The sequence below is a fragment of the Ascaphus truei genome, chromosome 19 (genome assembly GCF_040206685.1).
Source record: "Ascaphus truei isolate aAscTru1 chromosome 19, aAscTru1.hap1, whole genome shotgun sequence".
Classification (NCBI taxonomy): domain Eukaryota; kingdom Metazoa; phylum Chordata; class Amphibia; order Anura; family Ascaphidae; genus Ascaphus; species Ascaphus truei.
This window is the reverse complement of record NC_134501.1, coordinates 40,880,185-40,900,593: the sequence shown is the minus strand read 5'-3', so window position 1 is coordinate 40,900,593 and position 20,409 is coordinate 40,880,185. Positions and strand designations below refer to the sequence as shown.

At 48.9% G+C, this 20,409-nt stretch overlaps 1 protein-coding gene across 7 annotated transcripts in view; it reads right to left on the bottom strand.

Annotated features, from left to right (window-relative positions):
- RBL2 (RB transcriptional corepressor like 2) overlaps positions 1-20,409 on the bottom strand; it is a 162,006-nt gene that overhangs the window by 74,047 nt on the left and 67,550 nt on the right. For all 7 annotated transcript variants that reach the window (XR_012789210.1, XR_012789211.1, XR_012789213.1 and 4 more), the window contains 9 exons: positions 19,616-19,780; positions 14,620-14,737; positions 12,799-13,056; positions 11,871-12,133; positions 9,627-9,803; positions 8,073-8,144; positions 3,810-3,912; positions 3,086-3,291; positions 1,574-1,738 (listed from right to left, as the gene is read on the bottom strand). Coding sequence is in view for 3 of the 7 variants with exons in the window: in XM_075577157.1 (XP_075433272.1) it covers positions 1,574-1,738; positions 3,086-3,291; positions 3,810-3,912; positions 8,073-8,144; positions 9,627-9,803; positions 11,871-12,133; positions 12,799-13,056; positions 14,620-14,737; positions 19,616-19,780 (1,527 nt within the window). In the remaining 4 variants the exon portion in view is untranslated. The remainder of the gene's footprint in view (positions 1-1,573; positions 1,739-3,085; positions 3,292-3,809; positions 3,913-8,072; positions 8,145-9,626; positions 9,804-11,870; positions 12,134-12,798; positions 13,057-14,619; positions 14,738-19,615; positions 19,781-20,409) is intronic.

Genomic DNA, 20,409 nt, shown 5'->3' with positions numbered 1-20,409 from the left:
TTAGAGCTGGTTCTGATCAGTAGCTCCGTCATGGAAAGCTTATGAAATGTAGCCTTAGTCCCAAGTACCGTGGTTATGGTTTTGTCAGTGTTTAAAAACCATTGAACACGAACTAATAAATAAGGCTGCAATCCTACCTAGAACTGCACAGAACTAATAAGGCTGCAAGGGGAGAGAGAGGAGAGAGAGAGACGAGAGAGGAGGAGAGAGACAGGCTGAGAGATGCCCACTAACCCCCACATCCCTGTGTGTAACTGTTACCACGCACTATGTAATTATTATACCCTACCCCCTGTTATTCATGTACCGTGGAGAGAGAGAGAAAGAGAGAGAGAAAGAGAGAGGGAGAGAGAGAAGGGAGGAAAGAGAGAGAGGAGCAAGAGAGAGAAGGAGAGAGAGAAGAGAGAGAGAGAAGAGAGAGAGGAGCGAGAGAGAGAAGCGAGAGACCTGAAATGTATTTGAAAGGTTTTCAGGACGACTGCTGAGATTTTCTGGTGCCAAAGTTTGCGCACTACAGGGGTTATAACATTCAATAGGTTACTACAAGAAAATACACCGTGCGTCTTACTTGGGACACCCTGTATTATCACACTTATTTCTGTAATATACATGATAATCTTTAATGAATGTGACCAGGGAGTGAGTGTTAGGACCTGCTCACTGGTCCTGCCATGATGTGGCTTGCATGCCTATAACGCTTTGGCCATAGAGTTTAACTAAATTACCCTTTTTCAAGAGAATAAAAAGTATTTCACTGTGCATTTTTGTCACATTAGATGTAGCATCGGGCTTCTCTGTCTTTTGTCGTATAAATTTGGCCACGCAGAAGCTCGTTCCCCTGCATAAATCTGCTGCGGTTTTAGGAAAGTAGAGAAGCACTTATAGCTCACTAGAAGCTTCTTTCTCATAATAATAATACTAATAGTAGCATGTTCTTGTATAGCGCTGCTAGTTTTACGTAGCGCATTACAGAGACATTTTGCAGGCACAGGTCCCTGCCCCGTGGAGCTTACAATTTATGTTTTTGGTGCCTGAGGCACAGGGAGATAAAGTGACTTGCCCAAGGTCACAAGGAGCCGACACCGGGAATTGAACCAGGCTCCCCTGCTTCAAACTCCCAGTGCCAGTCACTGTCGTTACTCACTGAGCCACTCCCTCTCCCACTAATGGCGCCGGCCTGCTGCAGATCAGCATTCGCTGGAACAGATGTTACACACGAGAGCCTTAAAGCGGACTCAAAGACGTATGGGAAAGGTGACCCGAAAAGGAGATCAAATGGCATTGTTTTAACCCTTTGTGTCAATGTATGAAGGGTGTATTTTGCACCCTAATCCAGTTCGCAAGCCTTCCCCAACAAGTCACGTTTTCAGGATATCCCTGCTTCAGCACAGGTGGCTCAATCAGAGGCTCAGTCAAGACTGCGTCTCCTGTGCTGAAGCAGAGACTGATTGAGCTGAGATATCCTGAAAACCTGACCTGTTGAGTAGGTCTTGAGATCTGGAGTTGACCACCCCTTGATTAAGACTTTACATGCAGTGGCTGAACTGACCAGCAGCCCCGGCTCCTCACTCACCTTCGCCGGGCTGCTGCTGAAACAGTAAAATATCTTCTCGTGGGGCGATAAGGCGGCCTCGGATTTGTGGGGCGAAATGTAGATGGGGTAGTTTTGGGACAGCTGCACGCGGCGCGGGGACAACACACGCATGAAAGGATAAGGGGAGAGTGGCGGAGCATCGTTCTGTTGAGGAAGAGGAACAGTTAACGGCGTCAGCGATAAGTCTACTGAAGTTCCATAGAAACGTAGAACCGGACGACGGATCAGAAGCCCCCGGCCCACTCCGTCTGCCACTTTCCTAACACCGGGAAAACCTTTATTTCAACCTTGCCTTCACTGCATATTTAGGGTAGCGTTGTTCAGCCCAAGTATTTTATAATTCCCTTACTTACTTACACTCCCTACCTCCTCTGCTGGGAGACTATTCCATGTATCCACAATGGCATTTCACACAACCTTCCACTCTCCATAGAAATCAGGAGGAGAACATGTAACTTAATGATGTAGGAGGAGAGATACTTCTAAGGCTGGGGCCACGGTGTCAGGCCCGTGCGGAGGAGGCTGTAACATCACCCGCATGAAGCAGGTGCGTTTTGTGGCCAGTGGAGACGGGCCGTGCCACGCCTAGGGGCGTCACGGAGCTGGTTTGCCCTCATTGGGCGAACCGCTCACGTGACCGGCCTGCTGCACCAAAAAAATCAGTTCCAACTGATTTCTTGCGCACAAGGGACACATGGCGGCGTGCAGAGGGGACACATGGCGCCGCGCAGAGGGGACACATGGCGGCGCGCAGAGGGGACACATGGGGCCACGCACAGGGGACACATGGGGCCACGCACGGGGGACACATGGGGCCACGCACAGGGGACACATGGGGCCACGTACAGGGGACACATGGGGCCACGCACAGGGGACACATGGGGCCACGCACAGTGGATACATGGGGCCATGCACAGGGGACACATGGCACCACGCACAGGGGACACATGGCGCCACGCAGAGGGGACATGTGGCATCCATTACTTGGCAGTATTTCGCTGCATTATTTAGATTTACAGTCCTCTTCACAGATTAAACACAAAGTATTACCGTCATTTCGTATTTCCCTTCAGAACCGAGACCCGAAACCTTTCTTTCTCTAAACAGGACCGGTCAATAAATAGTGAATAGCAGGGAGCTCAACGCCAGTCCTCAATCCCCCCTCAACAGGTCAGGTTTGCAGGATATCCCTGCTTCAGCACAGGCTCAGTCACTGCTTCAGCACAGGTAGCTCATCAGTCCTTGCTTCAGCACAGGTGGCTCAATCAGAGGCTCAGTTTTTGACTGAGCCTCTGAGCCACCTGTGCTGAAGCAGGGATATCCTGAAAACCTGACCTGTTGGGGGGAGCTTGATGACTGGAGTTGAGCCCCTGATATAAAAAGGTACCTTCTGGCCTTTTCAAGTGCATGGGTTGCAAAGGGTCTTCTGGACTAGCCCGCTCCGGTAAACAAGGGGGCCCCATATTAACCCCTTTGCTTCCTCACACTTACCGTATTGGCCTGCGAGTATTTCATGGCGAAGCTTTTGATTTGCTCGGTGTAGATGCTGTTGTAGAACTGAACAAGATCCCCCCTCTCCTCTTCCTCCACGTCGCTGCCGGCTCCCAGGAGTGGGGTCGGTGTCGGCGGGGTGCTACTGGGCTGCGGGACGGGTAAGGTGCTGCTCGACCTCATGACTGGGCTGGGCTCTCGGCTGCCTGGAGAATAGCAGAGAAGGAACTTCAAAGGGTCAGTCCCTCCTTGGGGCAAAGTGTACTAATGGCAGTGACATGGTTAAGGGGTCAGTCCTTTCTAGGGGCAAAGTGTACTAATGGCAGTGACATGGTTAAGGGGTCAGTCCTTTCTAGGGGCAAAGAGTACTAATGGCAGGGACATGGTTAAGGGGTCAGTCCTTTCTAGGGGCAAAGAGTTACTAATGGCAGGGACATGGTTAAGGGGTCAGTCCTTTCTAGGGGAAAAGTGTACTAATGGCAGTGACATGGTTAAGGGGTCAGTCCTTTCTAGGGGCAAAGTGTACTAATGGCAGTGATATGGTTAAGTAACATAGCCTTTAAATGTGTCACAACCCTTCCTACACTTTGGCCCTAGGGGGGATTCCTGGTAACTATCGCTGTGCACACCCTCACTGTACACCGGTGCTATCAATGACTTGATATACTGTAACGCAAAGTGAAAGAACAAATGAACGTAGAGAAATGCAGCTGCCTGGTCTTACTGAGATCTCTGCTGCCCTCTGGTGGGGATCCTGGCTTGACGTTCAGGTCACTGGCCCCAGAATGCCTCCTCCTCCTGCCCTTTATAAGGACACTTCGGTACACCTGGGGTAATTAGGAAAGGACAGGCCGAGTATATACAGTATATATAATTTTTTAACAACTTATCTGGACATGGGGTTCTCGGGAGTTGGTCAGTGGCCCCCCAACCTCCGGGGACCCCCGATTCCTGAAACGACAAGCCGTTTCGTCCCCAAGGTAAGAATAATTGTCCGGTGGACAGAAAATGGCAGTGGGATCAGGGCTCGCACCGGCAGGCAATAGAAAGATGCAGCGTTATTGAAAGGGAGGGGGGGAGCCATACGCTGATGTTACAGCTCCTCTATTGCAATCTGAAACTCATCAACCCTCTCATCCCCTCTACCCAATGTTTCAACTTCCCCTGCCTATAGATTGTAAGCTCCTTGAGACAGGGCCTCTCCTAACACATTGTAGGCCTATCATAACCCTTCTAACAAATTGCAGGCCGATCCGACCCCTTCTAAGGCTGCGGCCCCGCTGCCTGCGCGTCTGCGAGGCAGGCGGCGCATGCAGTCGAGTCCCCCGATCTGCAGAGAGCTGCAGGGGGAAAGACAGGGGGGAAAGCGTGACGGGGGCACGGCCGTGACTTCACCCGGCAGGTTCTCCCTCATTGGCTGAACCGCCGGGTGGGTGTGGCCTAGCGCTCCGTCGCGACTCCTGCTCTCAATTTTCTTGAGAGCAGGAGTTTCTCTCGGTGCAGCGCGGCGGCCCCCCCTCGCAGCGGGCCCGGCCCCATTGTGGGGCGGCTCTTGTCCCTGCAGCGTCCGCCACAGCAGGCGCTGCAGTAGCCAGCGGGGACCTGGCCTAACACATTGCAGGCCTCTTCTACCTCTTCTAACACACTGCAGGCCTATCCTACCTCTTCTAACACACTGCAGGCCTCTCCTACCTCTGCTAACACACTGCAGGCCTATCCTTCATCTCCTAACACATTGCAGGCCTATCCTACCTCTCCTAACACACTGCAGGCCTCTCCTACCTCTCCTAACACATTGCAGGTCTATCCCACCTCTCCTAACACACTGCAGGCCTATCCTACCTCTCCTAACACATTGCAGGCCTATCCTACCTCTCCTAACACATTGCAGGCCTATCCTTCCTCTCCTAACACATTGCAGGCCTATCCTACCTCTCCTAACACACTGCAGGCCTATCCTTCCTCTCCTAACACATTGCAGGCCTATCCTTCCTCTCCTAACACACTGCAGGCCTATCCTACCTCTCCTAACACACTGCAGGCCTATCCTACCTCTCCTAACACATTGCAGGCCTATCCTACCTCTCCTAACACATTGCAGGCCTATCCTACCTCTCCTAACACACTGCAGGCCTATCCTACCTCTCCTAACACATTGCAGGCCTATCCTACCTCTCCTAACACATTGCATGCCTATCCTTTCTCTCCTAACACACTGCAGGCCTATCCTACCTCTCCTAACACACTGCAGGCCTATCCTACCTCTCCTAACACATTGCAGGCCTATCCTACCTCTCCTAACACATTGCAGGCCTATCCTACCTCTCCTAACACATTGCAGGCCTATCCTACCTCTCCTAACACATTGCAGGAGTATCCTACCTCTCCTAACACATTGCAGGCCTATCCTACCTCTCCTAACACACTGCAGGCCTATCCTACCTCTCCTAACACATTGCAGGCCTATCCTACCTCTCCTAACACATTGCAGGCCTATCCTACCTCTCCTAACACATTGCAGGCCTATCCTACCTCTCCTAACACATTGCAGGAGTATCCTACCTCTCCTAACACATTGCAGGCCTATCCTACCTCTCCTAACACATTGCAGGCCTATCCTACCTCTCCTAACACACTGCAGGCCTATCCTTCCTCTCATAACACATTGCAGGCCTATCCTTCCTCTCCTAACACACTGCAGGCCTATCCTACCTCTCCTAACACACTGCAGGCCTATCCTACCTCTCCTAACACATTGCAGGTCTATCCTACCTCTCCTAACACATTGCAGGCCTATCCTACCTCTCCTAACACATTGCATGCCTATCCTTCCTCTCCTAACACACTGCAGGCCTATCCTACTTCTCCTAACACACTGCAGGCCTATCCTACCTCTCCTAACACATTGCAGGCCTATCCTACCTCTCCTAACACATTGCAGGCCTATCCTACCTCTCCTAACACATTGCAGGCCTATCCTACCTCTCCTAACACACTGCAGGCCTATCCTTCCTCTCCTAACACACTGCAGGCCTATCCTTCCTCTCCTAACACATTGCAGGCCTATCCTACCTCTCCTAACACATTGCAGGCCTATCCTACCTCTCCTAACACATTGCAGGCCTATCCTACCTCTCCTAACACATTGCATGCCTATCCTTTCTCTCCTAACACACTGCAGGCCTATCCTACCTCTCCTAACACACTGCAGGCCTATCCTACCTCTCCTAACACATTGCAGGCCTATCCTACCTCTCCTAACACATTGCAGGCCTATCCTACCTCTCCTAACACATTGCAGGCCTATCCTACCTCTCCTAACACATTGCAGGAGTATCCTACCTCTCCTAACACATTGCAGGCCTATCCTACCTCTCCTAACACACTGCAGGCCTATCCTACCTCTCCTAACACATTGCAGGCCTATCCTACCTCTCCTAACACATTGCAGGCCTATCCTACCTCTCCTAACACATTGCAGGCCTATCCTACCTCTCCTAACACATTGCAGGAGTATCCTACCTCTCCTAACACATTGCAGGCCTATCCTACCTCTCCTAACACATTGCAGGCCTATCCTACCTCTCCTAACACACTGCAGGCCTATCCTTCCTCTCATAACACATTGCAGGCCTATCCTTCCTCTCCTAACACACTGCAGGCCTATCCTACCTCTCCTAACACACTGCAGGCCTATCCTACCTCTCCTAACACATTGCAGGTCTATCCTACCTCTCCTAACACATTGCAGGCCTATCCTACCTCTCCTAACACATTGCATGCCTATCCTTCCTCTCCTAACACACTGCAGGCCTATCCTACTTCTCCTAACACACTGCAGGCCTATCCTACCTCTCCTAACACATTGCAGGCCTATCCTACCTCTCCTAACACATTGCAGGCCTATCCTACCTCTCCTAACACATTGCAGGCCTATCCTACCTCTCCTAACACACTGCAGGCCTATCCTTCCTCTCCTAACACACTGCAGGCCTATCCTTCCTCTCCTAACACATTGCAGGCCTATCCTACCTCTCCTAACACATTGCAGGCCTATCCTACCTCTCCTAACACATTGCAGGCCTATCCTACCTCTCCTAACACATTGCAGGCCTATCCTACCTCTCCTAACACACTGCAGGCCTATCCTACCTCTCCTAACACATTGCAGGCCTATCCTACCTCTCCTAACACATTGCAGGTCTATCCTACCTCTCCTAACACATTGCAGGCCTATCCTACCTCTCCTAACACATTGCATGCCTATCCTTCCTCTCCTAACACACTGCAGGCCTATCCTACCTCTCCTAACACACTGCAGGCCTATCCTACCTCTCCTAACACATTGCAGGCCTATCCTACCTCGCCTAACACATTGCAGGCCTATCCTACCTCTCCTAACACATTGCAGGCCTATCCTACCTCTCCTAACACATTGCAGGCCTATCCTACCTCTCCTAACACATTGCAGGCCTATCCTACCTCTCCTAACACATTGCAGGTCTATCCTACCTCTCCTAACACATTGCAGGCCTATCCTACCTCTCCTAACACATTGCAGGCCTATCCTACCTCACCTAACACATTGCAGGCCTATCCTCCCTTATCTAACACCATGTTCATTCTGTCTGCAAATGTTACTAATGCCCATAATCATATCTCGGACTGTTAATGAAAGGTCTGTAAATAGAATGTATCGCCTCTGTTCATTCCACGTAACTATTTATTGTCATCATAACTCTGTGCCCAGGTCATGCGTGAAAACGAGAGGTAACTCTCACTGTCTTACTTCCTAGTAAAACATTTTATAAATAAATAAATGTAGCCGCTGTCGGGGTCTCATTGCGAGCCGCCGCCGCCGGAACTTATGTAAGTGCATTAGCATGTATTAGTATTAGTGGTTTCACACGGCCGCAATCAAATGTCCTACACGTAGTACAAATGAAACGCGCTAAGAGCGCCGCGTCGGTCCCCCCGTAGCACTTACGTGACTCCGCGCCTGCGGCTGGCTGCGATAGCATCGCATGATGTTCTGGAAAGATTGGTCATCCTTCGTCACCTGCCACAAATATGAACGGGGGGGGGGGGGGGGGTTAAACAAAATGAGCCGGGTGAAACTGATCCAGCCCCAGAGGTGGCTACACGGCACCCAGGGATTTGCAGGGAGGCGGGAGAGCATTGAGGGGTCACTCCTTAAAACTGCAATAGTGCCGATCGCTCAAGTCAAAGGAAGCCAACGCTTTAGGGTCTCTGTTGTCCCCCTTCCCGACGTTTAATCCTTTGAGTGCCCCATGATGTTGGGAGGGCAATGTTCGAATGAGTGGCACCCTGGGGGTCTCGTGACGTTGCCCTGACACTTTTTGTTCGTAGCGGAGATTGGGGTGGGGGGAACGTCAGGGGGCAGGTCGAGGTCAGGTGACCCCTACACTAGTGAGCACGTCACCCGGAATAGAAGGCTGCAAATCCTCCGGCGGCCAAAGGGTTAATCTCGCTGATAAACTGAATACGCGGGGTTACTTTTCTTTTGTGGATTTAATGGGCTAACGAAGGCAGCAGAACTAGTTTAAATAGATAAAAGGGAAGGATACCATGGCTCGGAGGAAAACAGGAACATTATTTTCCACACCGGAAACGGACAGTTACACATTTTATTTTCGGGGCAATTCGATCTTTTTTTCTAAGGAAGCCAATTACATTAGATCAAACAACCTCTCAAAGGTCAAGGGTCGGGTCCCCCCTCCTAATTTCCCTTGGAATGCAAACGTTTTGTTTTTTTTACTTGTTACAATCTTTATCTAATCTCTTTTTCGTAATAAGACTGTTAGTCAGTCAACACCACATAGGAATGGGAGCCTTCTGCTGTGTCTGAATAATGATTATTTACAAACGTGATCAACAGAAGAGGCCGATGTGCTTGAATTGAGTGTTCCCGGAGAAAAAGGAAACATTCATTCATCACGGGATACAAATAGGTGATCCGCAGTGCTGCTGCTAGGGGAGACGCGTGTGAGCACACCTAGGAGCGGGGTGTGCGCACACCTAGGAGCGGTGTGAGTGACTGCAGTGCTGTTGCTAGGGGAGACGCGTGTGCGCACACACCTGGGAGCGGTGTGAGTGACAGCAGTGCTGTTGCTAGGGGAGACGGGTATGCGCACACACCTGGGAGTAGTGCGAGTGACTGCAGTGTCGCTGCTAGAGGAGACGGGTGTGAGTGACCGAAGTGCAGCTGCTAGGGGAGACGGGTGTGCGTACACACCAGGGAGCGGTGTGAGTGACCGCAGTGCCGCTGCTAGGGGAGACGGGTGTGCGCACACACACCAGGGAGCGGTGTGAGTGACCGCAGTGCCGCTGCTAGGGGAGACGGGTGTGCGCACACACCTGGGAGTGGTGTGAGTGACCACAGTGTCGCTGCTAGGGGAGACGGTGTGAGTGACCGAAGTGCCGCTCCTAGGGGAGACGGGTGTGAGTGACCGAAGTGCCGCTGCTAGGGGAGACGGGTGTACGCACATACCAGGGAGCGGTGTGAGTGACCGCAGCTCACCTTGGTCATGACGTACACAGCACACATCAGGAGCTGGTCTAGGTGTCTGGCCTTCATCAGGTCAGGGCACTGGACCACGGAGAACTCCAAGCAGGTCCAGATCTTGTTTCTGAGCTCATCGGTAATGTCCAGTTTCATGCAAAGGTCACGCAGACGGACGCTGGCTAAATAGTAAACCTGGGTTTGGGAGTGAGGAGGGGTGAAAAGGGGACAAAAACGGGATAATACTGCATAGCGCCACACTGTGTGTGTGTGTGTATGTGTGTGTGTGTGTGTGTGTGTGTGTGTGTGTGTGTGTGTGTGTGTGTGTGTATATATATATATATATATATTAATATACTTAATTATACGTACTTCACTATATTGGCTCTTCTTTCTTTATTGTAGGTTTCCAGTCCCCTCTTTATTACTGGACTTTCAAAGTTTGTATCCACATGTGTTTATTATTTGTAAACACTGTTTATATAGGTTGTGCCTTCTGTTCTCTCTCTCTATAAATATATATATATATATATATATATATATATATATATATATATATATATAATATATATATATATATATATATATATAATGGACACATTTTGTTATTTCGGCTGAGTACCAAAATAAATTGAAGTTACAGTTAAATAATGAATATGGGCTTAAAGTGAAGTCTATCAGCTTTAAATGGTGGGTATTCACATCCAAATTGGAGAAAGGGTTTAGGAATTGCATCTCTTTAATATGTAGCCCCCTCTTTTTCAAGGGACCAAAAGTAATTGGACAATTGACTCAGAAGCTGTTTCATGGACAGGTGTGGGCTATTCCTTCGTTATTTCATCATCAATTAAGCAGGTAAAAGGTCTGGAGTTGATTTCAGTTGTGGCATTCGCATTTGGAAGCAGTTGCGGTGAACCCACAACATGCGGTCAAAGGAGCTCTCAATGCAAGTGAAACAGGGCATCCTTAGGCTGCAAAAAAAAAGAAAATCCATCAGAGAGATAGCAGGAACATTAAGAGTGGCCAAATCAGCAGTTTGGTACATTCTGAGAAAAAAAGAAGGCACTGGTGAGCTCTGCCACACAAAAAGGCCTGGACGTCCAAGGAAGACAACAGTGGTGGATGATCGTAGGATCCTTTCCATGGTAAAGAAAAACCCCTTCACAACATCCAGCTAAGTGAAGAACACTCTCCAGGTGGTAGGCATATCAATATCCAAGTCTACCATAAAGAGAAGACTTCACAAGAGCAAATACAGATGGTTCACCACAAGGTGCAAACCATTCATAAGCCTCAAGAGTAGAAAGGCCAGATTAGACTTTGCCAAACAATATCTAAAAAAGCCAGCCCAGTTCTGGAACAGCATTCTTTGGACAGATGAAACTAAGATCAACCTATACCAGAATGATGGGAAGAAAAAAGTATGGAGAAGGCTTGGAACGGATCATGATTCGAAGCATATCACATCATCTGTAAAACACGGTGGAGGCAGTGTGATGGCATTGGCATGCATGGCTTACAATGGCACTGGGTCACTGGTGTTTATTAATGATGTGAAAGAAGATGGAAGCAGCCGGATGAATTCTGAAGTGTATAGGGATATATTGTCTGTTCAGATTCAGCCAAATTCAGCGAAGTTGATTGGACGGCGCTTCATTTTACAGATGGACAATGACCCAAAACATACTGCGAAAGCAACTCAGGAGTTTTTTAAGGCAGAGAAGTGGAATATTCTGCAATGGCCGAGTCAATCACCTGATCTCAACCCGATCGAGCATGCATTTCACTTGCTGAAGACAAAACTTAAGGCAGAAAGACCCATGAACAAACAACAACAGAAGACAGCTGCAGTAAAGGCCTGGCAAAGCATCACAAAGGAGGAAACCCAGCGTTTGGTGATGTCCATGCGTTCCAGACTTCAAGCAGTCATTGCCTGCAAAGGATTCTCGACAAAGTATTAAAAATGAACATTTTATTTATGATTGTGTTAACTTGTCCAATTACATTTGAGCCCCTGAAATAAGGGGATGTATGAAAATGGTTGCAATTCCTAAACGTTTCATACGATATTTTTGTTCAACCCCTTGAATTAAAGCTGAAAGTCTGCACTTCTATTGCATCTCGGTTGTTTCCTTTCAAATCCATTGTGGTGACGTACAGAGCCAAAATGATGAAAATTGTGTCAGTGTCCAATTATTTCCGGACCTACCTGTATATATGTTATATATACTATATATATATATATATAGTATAGTATATTACCTTCCTGAAGAAGAGAGACAGGGAGCCGGCCTTCTTGAGCTTGCTGCCGCCCGTCGTTTGGCTTTGCCTCTGCTGCTGCCCAGCGGGGGCCTTGGCCGGAGGAGCTGGCACGTGCCCGGCAACCTGAAGCTGCTGAGGAGTCAGTGGACCCGCCAGGGCCTGCGCAGTGAGCGGCTGCATGGAGCTGGTCACGGCGTGAGTCTGCCCGCTCACGTTCACCTGCACCGAGAAGAAGGTTATCCCTCCGTTCTCGTTGGCGATGCCTGAGGAACAAGGCGGGGAGAACATTTATTGGCCCACTTACTAGATGGCACGAAGCTCCTCTATTCAGAACCAAGATGGAGGTCCTTTGGGTCTGAATCGCGGGATTTATTTTTCTTTCCCGGGACCTCCCACTTCATGAGAAATTCACCTTTTTGCCTTTATGATTTTTGAAAACCCTTTTGGGAATACAAAATGGCTGCTGCTTCAGCCTCCCTCCAGGGGAAGCAATAGATGCCACTAAGTCATGGAAGCCTCTTTTGGCAGCCATCCTTATTTTTACACTAATGATATAAATATATATATATATTTTTTTTTTTAACGGGTCCCACTAAGCCACTATTTCTAGCTCTGAGAACCTCTGCGCCTGCTCTGTTCCCGAGATACTTACGGGTGAAGTTACTAGGTTTAAATCTGCCTCAGGGGAAACAAAATGGCTGCCAAATCTAGGGCCGACAGGAAGTTGCAACACCATCCCCTCTGAATACCTGTGAGCAATGCCGGTAACTTCCCCAGCAAGTATCTCTGGAACCTAAGGGGTCCCCACAGCTCATACTAGTGCCGTTCATCTCTGGAAGACCCCCTGTTCCCAAAAACTGATTAAAAAAAAACCACAACAAAAATGGTGGTTGGTTACGGTGCATTGCTCCTTTAACGGCATTATCACCTTGCACCGGGATGGTGACCGTCTGCCCGTTGTTGGCAGTGACGGTGGCCGTTGCCATGGTTACCAGCGTCTGCCCCGGGGCGGGCGGTACGGCCATCGTCTCAGCTGGCACGGTGTTGACAGTGGGCTGCGGAGTGGCCTGTCCCGGGCTTCCGGCGTTAGACTGGGCGTCGGTGTCCATGAACAGGCGCCGGCGCGCGCTGCCAGCAGCCGGCGAGCTGTATCGGTCGTACAAGGTGGCCGGGGAAGAAGGAACACCTGGCAAGGCGAAGGTAATAGGTTAGGGGCGCAGCCGCGTCAGGCAATCGGGTCTCGGTCTGAATAACCGGTAACGGTTCAGCCCTACGTGGCAGGTCAGAAACATTTTAGCTAAGTAACAGCAAGTAGAAAAATGACTATGTTTCACTTTTCTCTGGGGGACACCAAATTCTAGCAGATCAGATACTTTTGTTTCTCTGTGACTAATGATGGTTCATAATTACATGGTCACCTTTCGAAGGTAAATCGTTTCTCTTTTGCTCTGTTCGTTCGTTTACAAAAATGACTCCTAATTACCAGGATACCCCCCTGCAGACGCACTTACCAGAACTCCCTCCTACTGTCTCTGTATGTTCTCCCTACCTACAATCAGACTGTAAGCTCCTCGGGGCAGGGACTCCTCTTCCTTAATGTTACTTTTATGTCTAAAGCACTTATTCCCACGATCTGTTATTTATATTATCTGTTATTTATTTGATTACCACATGTATTACTACTGTGAAGCGCTATGTACATTAATGGCGCTATATAAATAAAGACATACAATACAATACGATATAAAATAAATTGAGTAAAAACCACTCAGCCAGGAAAATGCTAAATGTTCAATTACATATATACACACACACACACACACACACACACACACACACACACACACACACACACACACACACACACACACACACACACACACGTCAGGTTTCATTCAGTCTCATTTATCTTATTATAGAAGCCAACGCCTTATTTTATTTTTTATTCTAGGAAGGGCTGACCATTTATCACTGATTAGTTGTTAGAAACATTGCACTATTATTAGACAAAGATTAAATTGCCCTGAAAGTAAAACGGTTCGTTTTCTCTGTAGAAAAGAATGTGTTTCTTTTTTCTGCGGGTAATTGATACTAAATACAACAGAATCCCAATGTGCTGCAGTCAGGAGAACAACCCTCCAATTACTAAAATATTACTTTTAATCTTGAACGAAGATAAACAATTAGCAGCGTAAGGAGCAATAAAGAGCAATAAAATCAATTAAATGTATTCTAGAGCAACGACTTAAAGTGCTGATGGGACAATAGGAATAATAATCCCGCATCTCACACTCCATTCTTCTCCTCACTTTTAAAGCTTTACATTCTTCTGCCCCTCCTTACATCTCAGCCCTAATTACTCGTTATGCACCATCCCAACTCTTGCGTTCTTCTCAGGGATGTCTTCTTTCTACCCCCTTTTTATCTAAAGCCCTCTCCCGCCTTAAGCCCTTTTCACTGACTGCCCCACACCTCTGGAATGCCCTTCCCCTCAGTACCCGACTAGCACCCTCTCCATCCACCTTTAAGACCCAACTTAAGACACACTTGCTTAAAGAAGCGTATGAATAGCACTGTGGATAATACTGGACACATATTACGGCGCTATATAAATAAAGACATACAATTCAATACTATGCAATATGGCTCAGATTTTAAATGGCAGCCAGCACCAGACTCGCGACCAACGGCAGCCAGCACCACGCCCAATGGCGACCAGCACATGCAATACAGACAATGCCTGACTCACTTCTCCCCACGACCGATGCGTCTGCACGAATCTCGCTCACTCTCCGCGGGGTCAGGGGAGTGGGTGACCCTGATGCGCTGTTACTACCGGATCTCTGGAAATACTGCGGGGGCATGACCTGAAAATAAAGCACGGTCGTCACTTCCACATGTCGAAAGGACATGGACGCAATCCGTCCGTAACATCTTGCGTGCTACTGGTTCCACGCACCACCCATGCCCTCTGCTACGGTAGCGATGATTAATTACCTGCCCCAGTGTTGGAGCGGCCAGGGATCCCTTTCATGAGTATATAGAAAGGAGAGCCCATATTCATTACGTCATGCTATTTCATAATACCCCTTCCCACTGCAGAAGACGCCGCAGTGCTCTCTGTTTAACGTGTCCTCCCGCTCTGGGAGGCGTCTTACCTGTATGGAATGAAAATACAAGAGCAAGCCGGGCACTAATGCAGAAAGATTGCATCGCACAAACGTAAGCAAGACACATTACCAACGTTTCGGTCCTACAGTTGGGTTTAAGCCCTGAGGAAGGCCCAACTGTAGGACCGAAACGTTGGTAATATGTCTTGCTTACGTTTGTGCGATGCAATCTTTCTGCATTAGTGCCCGGCTTGCTCTTGTATTTTCATTACCTGATTCTTGTTGAGTCTGGAGAGACTCTTGGCCATCTTGTTGGAGGTGCTGCTTCTAATGGATTGACCACAACTTTGTTTAGTCTACATACTGTAGTGTGCCACATCTGGGATGGTCTTTACTGTATAGAATAGCACCGCTTAGTAATTCTGGGCCTATAGATGGTGTGCTGCAATGTGATGCCTGAGATCATTTGATATTGGCCCCAAAGAATATTCCTTGTAGTTCCTGATACACAGAACATTTCTGGCTACCTTAGTTTATTGCACTGTGCCCCCCTTGCTAGTATTTGTTTGTAATGAATAAATCTTAACACCGACTCCTCAGACTATCGCTAGCACTGTGTGACCGATCCCAGGCAGTATAGTGTCCTGACCTTGTGGGGGAAATAATCCCCCAAATTACCCCTCAGTGTGTGCAGGCAGCATGGGGGTATCGCTGTCACTCACTGCGGGATCTTCCAAAGTTACGCCCCACAATGTGGGGGGCAACTTTGGAAGCTCTTACAGTGACAGTGATACCCCCCACACTAAGGTGCAGTTTGGGGTCTTACGAAGTGCGCAGTCCCCACACGGGCTCGGCACCCCGCTATACTGCCTAGGAGCCAACATTATAGATTTGTTTTGGCGAACCCATTGGAGACGTCTCACGGGCCCCTTATTGCTAATCACTGGGTTCTGCTATGGGCTAACACAGGGGTGTGCAAGATTTTTTAAGGGGTGCGTCGGGAGAGGAGAACAGCGGAAACAGGGCAGGGCAGTGACAGAGGAGGACGGTGGTGGGGAAAGGGTACGGAGGATCATGAGAGTGGAGCAGGGCGGCAGTGGAGTTGGATGGCGGGAGCAAAGTTGGACGGCCGGAGAGCAGCGTGCCCCAGAAGTCTTCACTGACTTACGGTGTCTGTCGCTGCTATAGCACGCTCCTCCCCGTCCGTCTTCCTCCTCCGCAGCACTGTTCCACTGTAACGGTCCTCCTCTGCCACCGCCCTGCTCCAATCCCCCTGTATATTTGGATTTACTTCGTACAGTGTCCTTTATATCTGATCTCAGTAAAAAATATTCTTTTGATTTACTCACTCTCCTTGTTTATCTTTTGAGTGTGCAGGTTGTGTTCATACCCTATCTAGGATACATTTGCCCTGTGACACCCCTATCTAGGATACCTTTGCCCTGTGACACCCCTATCTAGGATACCTTTGCCCTGTGACACCCCTATCTAGGATACCTTTGCCCTGTGACACCCCTATCTAGGATACCTTTGCCCTGTGACACCCCTATCTAGGATACCTTCGCCCTGTGACACCCCTATCTAGGATACCTTCGCCCTGTGACACCCCTATCTAGGATACCTTCGCCCTGTGACACCCCTATCAAGGATACCTTCGCCCTGTGACACCCCTATCTAGGATACCTTCGCCCTGTGACACCCCTATCTAGGATACCTTCGCCATGTGACACCCCTATCTAGGATACCTTCGCCCTGTGACACCCCTATCTAGGATACCTCCGCCCTGTGACACCCCTATCTAGGATACCTTTGCCCTGTGACACCCCTATCTAGGATACCTTCGCCCTGTGACACCCCTATCTAGGATACCTTCGCCATGTTACACCCCTATCTAGGATACCTTCGCCCTGTGACACCCCTATCTAGGATACCTTTGCCCTGTGACACCCTTATCTAGGATACCTTTGCCCTGTGACACCCCTATCTAGGCTACTTTCGCCCTCTCTGATGCCCCTATCTAGAATAGAAAAAACACAAAAAAACAGCGCACAACGCTCATAGTGTATTAAAAATATATAATAATTTTTTCGATACCTCCAGATACGAGCATTTTACATTAAAACACCAAAACGCCCCAGGCGCACAAATTTTGAGCAGCTGTGTTCAAGAGGGACGGACACTACGGGACTCACCTCTAGGATTTACAGAGAGGTGGTCTGTCTGGAAACAGGGGACGACTTCAAACTTAGCTACAGAACTAAATGGGAGATGGACTTAGGGGAGACTCTAGAGGACGCAGACTGGGACACCATAGTACTGGCAGCGGCAAAAAGCTCTATATGCACTACTTTAAAGGAGAATGCATATAAAGTCCTGACGCGGTGGTACCTCACTCCAATGCGATTGGCAAAGTTTGTTAAGGATTACCCTCCATTGTGTCCAAAACAATGTGGGGAACAAGCAGACTTGCTGCATATGCTGTGGAGTTGCACCAAAGTGGCCCCAATATGGGAGGAGATTCGCAATTGGCTAGAGAGATTTCTCGGACTCGCGGTCCCCTTGGACCCCTGGTTGTTCCTGCTGGGCAGACGCACCCGGGGGCTAAGCAGACCGGCACAGAAATTGATTGCACATTTTGCAACAGCCCTGAGGTGCGAAATCGCAGCACTATGGAAGCAACCAGATTTACCCACAGTCACGAAAATTAGGAACAGAATATGGTACGTTTGCCGGATGGAACAATTGACGAGTCTGGTCAATGGCACCGGCACAAACTTTCTAAAAATTTGGGCCCCGTGGCTGGCCCAGTCAGATATCCCAGGGGTAGAGGCCGCCACCATACTGCTCTGATAGCCGAAGATGCATTCTCCTTTGAAGTGCCAGTTCAGACAATAAATAGGAAGAGAACAGGTAGGGCTGACAGGAAACAACACTGCTCTACAAGGGCCCCAGGGAAGTGAAGGGCGGTCCCTTTCAGAGTGGACGCAAAAATTAAGAAGACAGAGAGGGCAGTGCTCCTTGTGCGGTTCCCCCCCCCCCCCTTTTTTTCCCTTACACCCCCCCCCCCCTTTCAAGTGTCATTGTCTTGTCTTGTATGTCAGTAAGTTACCCTTGTGAGTCAAGTTTGGTTACTGCAAAAAAATAAGGGGGGAATATGGATACAACTGTAAGACAGTGTGTTGTTAGCCTATGTTGTAAATGTACCATGAACCCAATAAAAAACATTTTGGTTGAAAAAAAATATATAATGTGAGGCACAATAAACGGTAAGTAAACTGCGTACATCAAGGATGAATTCATGAAGCATTTCAAGGGACAAATTACCCAAGCACCAACCAGCCGACTCGTCTCTACTCAGATGTCATCTGGTATATCATGTGGTCTCCACATAAGGGGTTCCACAACTGCCACAGGGCGTTCCAGTCCGATCGATCTGTGGCTCAGTCACTAGTGGCGCCGTAAGGGTAAATGGTGGGTAAGTCCCAAGTAGGCAATAACCCTCTTAGTCCTTCATAAAGGAGGATAGTAGCACAAAGTCAGTTCCACTGCGATAGATCCGGGCTGTACTGTATGCTGCCGCTACTCCGTCCACCTCGGATGACGTCACTCGGTCACGCGGTCCAACAGCACGATCTCACAGTAATAGCTACTTCAGAGGGGTACTTTTTTTCCCTTTCCAGCATATGTTCTTATCAGGAATTGCACCTTTATAGCCAAGAAAAGTGCCTGGTGGCTGTTTGCCTTTAGCTGGAACGCCCTGTGGCAGTTGTGGAACCCCTTATGTGGAGACACCATGATATACCAGATGACATCTGAGTAGAGACGAGTCGGCTGGTTGGTGCTTGGGTAATTTGTCCCCTGAAATGCTTAATTAATTCATCCTTGATGTATGCAGTTTACTTACCGTTTATTGTGCCTCACATTATATATTTTTAATACACTATGGGCGTTGTGCGCTGTTTTTTTGTGTTTTTTTGTGTTTTTTTCTGTACTAGCTTGATAAAGTGCCAGACACGAAACGCGTAGAAGGGTTGCATCCCTTGCTTTTATGATTCCTCATTAAAGATACAATTTTTGGCCAGACCTGTTCTTCATTTGGATCGCGGTGCGCTGCACTCTTTTCTACATTGCTAGCTCGGGGGGTCTGAGCCACCCCCGCTCTACAGCTGCAGACGCTCTCGTGATTTTCACTAAGTATTTTATATTTACATTATCACCTTGATTACATCACTTTCACTGGGGTGGTGTGTAAGAGTGTTAAATTGTAGTAGCGCACTTATACTCTGGTTTTTTGTAACCCTATCTAGGATACCTTTGCCCGGTCTGACGCCCCTATCTAGGATACCTTTGCCCTCTATGAAGCCCCTATCTAGGATACCTTTGCCCTCTATGAAGCCCCTATCTAGGATACCTTTGCCCTCTATGAAGCCCCTATCTAGAATACCTTTGCCCGGTCTCACGCCCCTATCTAGGATACCTTTGCCCGGACTGACACCCCTATCTACAACAGTCCAGGCCAATAAGAGCCCTTCATATGTGAAAGCTTCTGAGTGAGACACCTGCTGTGTCACCAAGCCCTAACTTCAAAAAGACTTCACCTCAGACAGTCAGCAGACACATTTTTTGGCCATGTACCTCTTCGCAGGTTGGGACTTTGCCGTCATTCTCTTTAATCCTGTCCCACAAGGGGGAGTCCCGCTTCCAGGCCATGCTCTCCAAAATCTGTTCCTCGATGTGGTTGAGATGCTTTACCACCTCCCGGCCAAGGCCGTCCTCTGCTCTAATAAACACCTCGATCACCTGCCATGGATATACAAAAGAGGGCATTGTGTTAGCTCCCTCTGCGGATGCCCAAGGCTGTCCACAGCTCCCCCGGACTCAGAGTTGTTCCGGGGGGGGGGGAGGGTGGGCGGAGGTGTGCTGATGCGTTTGTGTGGCGGGGGCAGTGGTAGACTGGGCCTACATGTTGTTGAGTGGGAGTGAGGAGGATGGAGGACCGTGTTGTAGAGAGCCACCCAGGCAGCCGATAGCGGGCCCGGCACAGCAGTCTTAGCGCTGTGCAGTTGCGGTCCTGCTGATGCCAGTATCAATCACTGGCTTCGAAGTGTGAGCCTCACAGATGTGAACGAGGTTCACGTATGTGTCTATGTACATATTTTTAACTCCTTGAGGGCCAGCGAGACCTGCAAAGCCCAGCTGGTGCTCACGAGGTTCACTTTTGCTGGTATAAGGTTACAATTGCCCTATGACTGTTTACCTTTCTCTAAACTTGCAGGGTTTTAGAAAAGCCGATAAGTCTGCTACCAATGTAAACATTTAAACAGCGCGAGCCAACATCAACGTCATAGGCCCCTGGTCAATACGCCGTCAAACAGCTTCCCTGTGCTAGATGAGATTGTAGCACCTTTCATTTGGAGACGGCTCCGCTG